The sequence below is a fragment of the Habropoda laboriosa genome, unplaced genomic scaffold (assembly GCF_001263275.1).
Source record: "Habropoda laboriosa isolate 0110345459 unplaced genomic scaffold, ASM126327v1 scaffold151, whole genome shotgun sequence".
In the NCBI taxonomy this organism is placed as follows: domain Eukaryota; kingdom Metazoa; phylum Arthropoda; class Insecta; order Hymenoptera; family Apidae; genus Habropoda; species Habropoda laboriosa.
Genome location: NW_017100286.1, coordinates 142,723 through 152,493, shown reverse-complemented (window position 1 = coordinate 152,493; position 9,771 = coordinate 142,723). Strand labels below are relative to the sequence as shown.

Sequence of the window (9,771 nt, the reverse complement as noted above, 5' to 3'; positions counted from 1 at the left end):
TTTCCTGCAGCCTTTGCTTTTGTTTCTGGTACTCTTTAAACAGGTCGCCGTTGAAACTCTGCTCGAGGTGTTCTCCGCCTAGAGAAGCTCGAACAGGAACCCCGGTTGGTTCTGTGATCTTTGCCGCGACACCGGTCGGTTTTTCCGCCAGAGAGTCCCTTCTCGAACTCCTGGCAGTCGATGGAGCGGGAGATTCTCTGCCTGCGACTCTACGCTCCGGCGTGGAAGCTGCAGAAGGATCAGCCTTAATACCTGCAACACGAGACGCACAGACGATATTAGAGCGAACGTCAAGTAACGTACAGGGTGTCTCATTTATAACGAACGTCTAAATTTTTTCCACGAGTATAAAAAGTAAGAAAAAAATGACTGAAAGGAGTTTATATGGTTTCAAAATGTGCATTTAGTGATGATAGAAAAAAAAAGTCATCCACAAGATCATATTTTTTTAACAAAAAATGTCGATAACCTTGGAATGCCTTCATTCCAGATGACTATATGGAAGGTTTGCGATTGCTGGATAAATAATGCATTAAAAAAAAAACTCAGTCAGAGAATAAAGCTAGTATTCTCGTAAAATAAAGTGGTGACGATAAAAAAAAAAAAAATGATTCACCAAGATCGTCCATATTTCTTTACACAATTAACATCTGCTAATATCCTACGACATAATAAAGTGATCTGAAATAGAAAAAAATATCGACGACCTTGGAATACCTTCATTCCAGATGACTGAAAGACCCGCGATTAACAGGTAAAGAACAGATTCTCGTGAAACAAAAACGCTCTTACCATCCGGACTCTTCGACTGCCCTCTCGTTCTTGGCGGAGCTTTCGGCTGGCTGTTGCTCGTGGTTTCTTGAATGGAAGGCAGCTGCTGGAATTCAGCGTAGCTCGAGCTAAGGAAGACGTCACCCTCGTTCTCAAACAACCTGTCCACGCTGGTATTCATGAGCTTGTTGTTCTTAAAGCCGGTCAGATGAAAGCTCGCGAAAGACGATCTCGACATAGGGTTTATATCACCGGTGGAGAGCGCCATTAGCGCCGCGGATGGTATCGGTGTATTTTTAGGTCCAGGACTCCTTGGTCCGAGTCCAGCTTCTAAAGCGGGCACTAAACTCCGTGACATCATGTCCGCGGCGGAACGTGGCCTCGTGAACGGCATCGCGCTGTGCGGGAACGTTTTCGGCTTTATGGGCGTGATCAACATGTGTTCGGTCCAGGAGGTCTCCAATGACGGCCGCTCGAGACGTTCCACGTCCACGTTCAACGTTCGCTGGGCGAACGGTACCGCGAACGTTTCCGGCGGTATGCTTTGCAACCACGAGAGCAAGCTCAGGTCGGAATCGCTGAAACCGACCGAGCCGTCGAGCAGCCTCGAGAAATTCATCTCCACCTGCGGAAACGGTTTGAAAATTGAACGATAGTTAGCGGAATTTAAGAAGAACACATAGATAGACTCCGAGTAGCAGTTCCTCAACGATTTTAATTAGGATGTGTAATTTGCAAAAGTGGTTGATTTACGGACTGACAATTATTAAGAAATATTTTAGACATTTGGTGTCAATTAGTAGAAGCTTTTCTTGTTACCGTTTTCAATTCCACCGCGATGAATTATTAAACTTAAAAGTTTTATTACACACTGTATAATAATATAATAAATATAACTATCATTTTGAAAAAGATAAGGAATATGGAATTGTTATTGCAGAGATACAACGTAACCTACTTGGTCACGTGCCTGTGAGGCAAATGTGGACCAGTATGTTCAATGGACGTTACTTTGAGCATTTACAACACAAAGAATAAAAAAATTCTTCAATATCCTTTACAATAACCTTACGAAATTAAACAAAAAAATTTGTCCTCCAATTTGTTCCTGCTTCGAAACCATTCCAATTGATCTTCGAACCTTTTTTCTTTTTTCAATCTTACACCGAGACACCCTGTGTGCAAGCCTAGCAGACAAGCACGGAGCGCAATAGGGACAGGAGACGCAAAAGGGAAAGAAGAGATGATCGGACAGTTACCTGCTCGCTCTCCTTCGAGCCGGTGGCCTTTGCCTGGCAGTAATTAACGCAGGACTCGTACAGAATGCCCTTGATGATCAGCTGTATAAGCCGGTCGTTCTTCGCGGAGGTGACTGGATGCGCCGGGTCGGTGCTCTTTCTGTCACCGGGCAGAAACTTCTCCACCAACGGATGCACCTCGCGGAAGCACTGCACTCTCGCATTACTCGGATTCCAGTCCTTATACTGCAGGTGGTCGGTGAGCCGCGGAAGCGTCAACAACAGGCACAGGCTGCTGTACTCCTCTTTGGACGGCGCGACCTTCTCGAGGTCGCTCAGTACCTTCACCACCTCCTCGACAGCGTTGTCCACGCTTCCGTTGGTGCCCGCGGCGATCAAGTTCGCCTCGGACTTGATGCACAGCAGCTCGACGTACTTGTGCCTGAGGATCGAGTAGGTGAATTTTCTCATATCGAAATCCGGCAACGCCTCCAACGGCTGAATGAACTCGAGCACGTCGTCCCATTGTCCGTCGAGGATCAGCTGACGAAGGAACAGGACATCGTCGCTGTACTGACCGTTTATCACGCCTGTCTCGCGTTCCAACGAGAGCTGCGAGATGTGAAGGTCGCGGCTGTGGAGGAACTCCAAGGTTAGTCGTACCACATCCTCCTCGCGCAGCGTCAGGTGCGCCGCCGGCATCACGTACCGAATACGCAACCTGGACACAATATTCCAGAGAAACAGAATTACAACCTCGATCCCCCTTTTCTCTTTTATCGAACACGATTAATGGAGTTACGATAGACAATTTCGTTGATGACAAGGTTTAAGCGAAATGTAGTTCGATATCTCCTGCTGATGTGTGGTAATTTGGTAATTTCTATGGAATTTACGTGAGAGAGACCTACATATAGTTGGATGAATTTAAGAAGGTTTCGTAATTTCAGGGTTCGCCGTATCACGATCTGATTCACCGGGAATTGCTCGTTTTCGAAGCGATACTTGCTATTGCGAAACTGAAATAACGTCGAAGCGCGTCTAAGGAATGCGCGAAATCCTTGCTTTTACAAGTTCGTTGCACTTCGAGGCCACCAGCCCTCCTGATATGCCCTGATTGTCGCGTGAACTGGGTGGATAGATTCGGACGTTGATCTAGCTATGCCTTCGTTCAACTCCTCCTCCTCCTTCCTCGATATTTCGAAGAAATTGCGCGTTGTCCGTTTCCGTAATCGTCGAATTACACGTATCGACGTATCTACTCGGTGTGTTCGGTATAAAGGAAGGAAATAATCTTACACGAGTTGGTTTTGTTGAATGAAACGCAGCTGCGAGAAGACCAGGCGAGCGTTTAATAGATTGGAACGATGACGTCGATTTGAATGGGAATGGTTATTATGCGGCGACCATAGACGAGCGTGATACTCCATGCGGTCTCTGTGTGATCGTTTAAAAATACAAAAGTTCGGATAGGGAGGGCTGCGACTCGATATTTCGAGCATCTTCGGGAAATCTGCCGCTTTATATTCCCCGGGAAATCTCTCGCTATCCAACTTCGGAAGAATCGAGGAGGAAAAGGGAAAATCGTTATCGACTGCCCCCATATGGCGTTGAAAGTTTGCTTCGAAGCTGGTTTTGATCAGACGCCGTGAATTATGAATCCTCGCGGTTCCTGGACTCGGATAAAGTACGGGGAAACGGAAAGCCATTTCTGTACGTCGAACAAACCTTCGAGAAAATTGCGTATTTTTTTTGTTACACCGTGGGACCACCTATGACGCGAGAAATATGGTAGAAATTAAGTTTCGCCGCTTTTTGGGTCAAATTTTATTAACCCTTTCGCTGCGGCAGATTTTAACGCTTAACGCGGGCGATTCAGGGCAAATTTTTCGGTTTATTAAATTAAAGATTAAACTGAGGTGGAAGGGCACCAAAAGGCTCCAACAGTGCAGAGCGAGTCAATTTTCAAAGCCAATAGTAACGAAAGGGTTAACCCAAAATTACAAATTCAGAATTTCTAGGTTCTTCCCTTTGTTTATCGCGTTATACGGGATTCTACCGTACTGCAGCGAACAAAATAGGGCAGGGACGTGAGAAAATGTCTACTCTGTACAATTAAATTTTGTAAAGGAGTGACCCAGAAAAGAATTTCGCGATTCTGAACATTCCACGCGTTCGTAACGCGCTGGCTTGACAGAAGTGCGTGGGGCACGTGAAATTTGTGATATCAGCAGGTTCGCGAACGAATTTATGCGTCCTCGGAGCTCGTGAAACTTTAGTTTCGATTGAACTTTCGGACGATCGATAAGAAGGGACAAGAATGACACAACTATCGGTGATAAGAAATAATTAACGAGTTAATGAAATATCGGCGAGTATCGTATTTCCAGGTATGACGTTCACAATGGATATTTTCTTTCAGGTTTCACTGCTGGTTCTTTTAGCCAGCCACGCGATGGCTGACATTATGCTGCAGCCAGGTTATGGACACCCGCATCCAGGGTTTAAAATTTCCAATGAACCGCGTCATCCAATAGTCCAACCGCATGAAACGTTTCCACATTCAGAGCACGAAGATATTTATCAGCAACAACAAGCTACGGATCCAGGCTACCATTTAGAACTTCATCCAGTATATACAGATGCGTATCATGTTCCTGCACACGCATTGTCACCGTATCTTCAGCTTCATCATTTGCTACCACCGACGTCGGAGCTTGCTCATGCGCAATTGAAAGGTGGCCATGAAATTCCGGGGATAAACGGAATACCTCCCAATTATTATAATCCACACCTGCCTTTGGTGAGTGTAGAAAATTCTTTATTGTCTTTCCAATTAATATTTTTCTAAATTTGAGGAATAAATGGTTGTATATCGAACTAGAGCTCGTATTAGGCAAAACGAATCATAGACGGTAATTTCGATTATTCCAAATTTGTCAATAAATGGATGCATGTCAAACAAAACGAATCATAGACGGTAATTTTCACTATTTCTTGGAGGTTATTAATTTTTTCTTTTTAAGAGTCACAGCTTTTTAATTTGAACAAAGTCAAGATTTTTACGGAGACACTTTTAGAAATACCGTGATAATATAGATTAACACTGATCACTTTTATCAGCCAGTACATAACCGATATCGACGATCAAACAGCGACGAACGTGATGTCGCGACACAAGGGGATAGACATAATCAAGATGATGTGGCCACGAAGCCGTCCTTAGTCAACGAAGAATTACCGGTCGTTGATTTGCAAAGTCAAAACAAAAATATCGACGGAAACCTGAATGGTAAAAAAAAAAGGAAACACTCCTTTGATCAAAATTTCCAACAGAATTCACGAATGAGTAATAATAATTTCCACAGAGAAGAGCGTAAGCATTCGTCAAAGTGGAACTCTGTTAGGCTTGAACCCATCGAGAATGTACCTCGAGTACCAGCAATACCGTTCAGCAGAAATGGATCCAAAGCTCAGTCCCAATCAGGAGATTGCCAATCAACAAACGTTATCTCAAATTAATACTCGAGCAGCGACGAAAGAGCAAGCACCGGAGCAACCACAAGCTGTAGTTTACACACAGACCCTAGCTCCTCAAGTGTACACCGAATACATACAACGTTCCCCTCCTCGGCAACTGCAGCAACAAGAAATTGGTACCGACAGAAACTTTCCTGATCCTAGACCAATCTCTACTACTCCATCATCGATAGACGCTTCGAAGAATGATCAATCTCAAACTTCCATGGTAAGAATTCTATCTTCGAGTGAAGTTCGAACCTTCAACTTTCTACCTATTTTGCAAATTTCAACGTTAACGCTCAGCTCTTAAAGAAAGAATTCGGTGAAAATTGTGAGTAATACTTAAAAAGAAGGGGGAAGCAACCATGGGAGCTAAAATAAAATTGTAAGCAAGCGTGAAAATAATGGACATTTGGAAAAGATCGATGGATTCAATTTTCAGGGAGGCAAACACGCGGAAACCGGCGATAATGAAGAGTCGGTGGGCTCGAAGTTTGGAGACAGTACCAAAGTAAATGTGGCGAAGCATTTGCATCAACACGAGACATCCAAGGGGCGAAGCTATGCGTCAGGCGAAAGTTCCGCCAGCACGAATCCCAGTTACGTGGTCTACAACGTCGGGACGCCGAATAATTTAGCGACGGCGTCGACCACCGGTGTGCAGCAGCAGCAACTCGTACAAGTTTATCAGCTTCCAGCGGGCCAAGAAACGAATTATTCACCGATCGTTCACCAGATCAGCCTGTCGTCAATTTATCCTGGCAATTACCTCGGTAATTACGTTGCGAGCTACCAGAATTCACCTGCCTCCGCTTCCTCGCCGATAACAATCTGCCTCCAGACGCCCAACAACGTGCCGTCTGTAGCGTATCAGTTGGTTTAAGCGGTTCCTGAGAATTCTATATTTCGAGAGTTTAGTATTCTCTTCTGCTCTGAAATCTCATCGCTCGGGATAAGGGGAACTCGAAGTTGATTAGGTGAGATAAATCGAACCTTTGCTATTTTTCCAATTGTGAAATTGTAACGATGGGTTCAAGTCTTGTCACGCTAACCTGGAGCTAAGAAAATCTCCACTTTGCCACTTTCGTTCGATTTTTTCAGTCATGAAAATAACAGAAATGACGAGAATGAATTTGTCAAATCTCGTCATGCCGATCTAGAGTTAAGAAACTGTCTACTTTGCAAATCAAACGACCACGTAAATGTAGACAATTTTATTTATTCCTTCTTTATACTATATTTATCAAAACCCGTCCAATTAAGCGTTCATACTACTCGAAAGCAATATTTATCAACGAATATACGATCATAAATATCACACTGTGTTTATTACACCTATTTTCACCCCATAAAATGCTACCCGTCGAGATCCAAGTGTCGTTAATGAGATAACCAGCGTTTGATCGTTCTTTAACAGACATTCACCGGGTAAACTGCATCGGCATGTCGTTCAATCAAGGAAGTGTTCCTAAAACACGGTTGTCGGGCTGGGCAACCCTTCATAAAATCGCTCGTTTCTACCAAATGTCAACTGTGGCCCAAAAAGAACTGGAAAAAATGTTCGACAACTTTCTCGAATTTTCTCGAAAAATCGTACCCCTCGGTCCGGTTCGTTCACGTGTCCTCGACTTTCAAGTCGACCAGGTCGCGTTAATCTCTGTATTAACACCCGTGGGCGGGAAAACTTTCCTCCGACCCGGAGCACATCGTCTCTAAACGAAAATTCAATTTCGAACAATTTGCCGGGAGCGTTAATTGAGCCGAGCAGAATGAGCGACGAGTATGGTCGTTGATGCACGAGCGGGGGAGGATGCCCCGTCGAGTGGCTGTTGCCACCGGAAAAGGAAGGCAAACACTGATCGAGCAATTTCTGATTCTCTTTCACCCACTCCCCCCGTGACACGTTCACCCCTTTTCCGTTCCCCGTGAAATGCAATTTCTTCGAGGCAGCGAAATTTGAACGGGACAGAGGCCTCCCCGCTGTTTGCCCGTTCGTTACGCTCGTCGAAAGTGCAAGCGACGAGAGGTAAGGAAATTACCACGGTGTAACGAAGTTCGGAGAGACACGCCAAGGAGGAGTGTACGTACGTAGCGAATGCATCCACGGCGATTATGCTACGTGTAGCTCCCTTGTCTAGGCGATGCTGAGAACACGGATCAACTCTGCATTCACGACAGCGAACGTTTCTCGATGGGGAGGAGGAACGGACGGAAACGAGGAAATTTTCGGCTGGAGGACATGGTTTAGAACACCCTGGGGATTCATTTTCGAGGATAGGGATGCGCGTGCGCTTTCTACTCGGTTGGTGAATTACGTTTTCGTTTAGGGGAGTAGCTTGGTAAGTTCGAGGTGAAAAGTTGCGATTCTGGTTTTCGGGGGGAGATTGTTTTTAGAGGTTCTGGAAGATTCTTGGAGAGATTTGAGAATTTTTAGGCAATCTTTGTGCATAGTTTACCTACTGCGTGAATTAGTGTTACGTTTTTATTGCTTGAAGGAGGGCTACTTTCTCTAAAAAATAGTGATTCTTGTTTCTTGGAACTTGTTCCTTTGGTCGTTATGAAAATTTCTTAATTTACGTAGTTTATGCAAATAACACGAGTGCTTGTTTCTGCTTCTAACTTCATTTGGGGCTGAATCTTTTAAGCTTCTTAATTTTTGCACGACTCTACTAACGTTGCATTAACTATGCATTAAATGTATAGACTTTCGTGTTTTTGTGAAAATAAAGTAACACCGAAATGCAACAGACTATCGCGAAACATCTGATTTTCAGTAATAATCTTAATTTTTAATGATTAGTTCGTCCAGTACGCAGCAATCTCTTTAATCTCAAGCTTGTCGCAGCGAAAGAGGAATTTCTCGCATGTTATTTCGATCTCTCGCAAAATCATGTTATTCCCGCGGTATTCAGAGGCGAAATATTCCAATCGGCTATTCAATCGAGGGAAGATGGTCTTTTTATTCGTCGATCGCCTCTACGCCACTTAACAGTACGTTTAATCTCGCGATCGGCAAGAGAGGTACAGGCTATCTGGCCTTTCGCGAATCAGAAGAACCCGCGTATCGATGTTCGCGGAATCAATAGCCGCTGCAGTTGAAAAGGAACAACGGCCAGGTATTTTCATCGTTTCCGCGAAGCCGTATCATCGATTCCTTTTCTCTCCGCAGCTTCTCCCCAAGTCTCGAAAGAAATTGTAAAGCGGCCCAGGACGCCGGTAAAAGAAGGCAATAACGATAATTTAAGATCGAAGTGGTCTTTCGAATTTATTGAAACGAAATTCGAACTTTCTCGGAGCAGAAAACAAAAAATGAACCGGTAATGAGCATGAAAATACGACAATCCGCGGTAATTCGACGAAGAAGTCTGGTAACGCAGAAGCTGAGACGTTCAACGAATATTAGCTAAAGTAAACGGTCATCGATGATTCCAAGTGATACTTTAAAACGATCGTAAATTCCCGTTGCAAACGGTGGCAGTAAAGAGGCGGCTAGACATTTGAAGTGCTCCGTAAAATTGCGCAACGGGAGGGAAAAGGCACGCGTTGCGTTTCTAGCCGCGTGATTATCGGTGTTTCGCCGCGTATAATTGAAACTAAATTTCCCAACACGCTTCCACCCTGCTCGATTCCGCGACGCAGACAAACAATTCGGCTCGAATTTCGTTTTAATTGCGCCGCGATCCTTGTATCCCGATCTGAAACACCAATTTTCGCACACGACGACCGTTAGACTGGTTATTCCAGTCCAAGCACGCGTATTTTTTTCAGTTTTCCGGCGGGACTTGAATTTTTCAGAAGCTCGAAAAGCCACGAACACATCCGCCCTTTTTTCCCCACCCCGAGCGATCTGTGCGGAAACGTTGAATTTCCATTTACTCTTTAACCAGTTTATTCGCGGAGAAAGGGGGAGAAGGCGAGCTTTCCCGGTGTACGAGCAAACGAGAACTGCTGGTAATTAGTGGTGGTTTTTCTACAATGAGAAAACAAAAATTACAATTAAATTCGAATTGTGAAAAAACAAGAGCGAACCGAGAGTGAGTCGTCGGGCGAAGAATTGGACCGACGAAGAAGCACAGAGCGTTGTGAAAGATTGAACGGCGAACCAGACGCTAGATTGTCGATAATGAGTAAATGGAACGAAAGTTGCATCGATGAAAGTTCTCTTTTACAGGCTCAGTCGCCGCCGCCTTTTTTTTTCACGTGCATAACTCGCCATGCAAACGAGCCGACGATTATTCAT

At 44.5% G+C, this 9,771-nt stretch overlaps 1 protein-coding gene across 1 annotated transcript in view; it reads right to left on the bottom strand.

Annotated features, from left to right (window-relative positions):
- LOC108573700 (WD repeat-containing protein 47) overlaps positions 1 to 9,771 on the bottom strand; it is an 82,920-nt gene that overhangs the window by 56,331 nt on the left and 16,818 nt on the right. The window contains 4 exon segments of the mRNA XM_017936178.1: position 1; positions 4 to 252; positions 793 to 1,396; positions 2,031 to 2,730. The exon segment at position 1 is cut by the window's left edge and continues 93 nt beyond it. Coding sequence (XP_017791667.1) covers position 1; positions 4 to 252; positions 793 to 1,396; positions 2,031 to 2,730 — 1,554 coding nt within the window.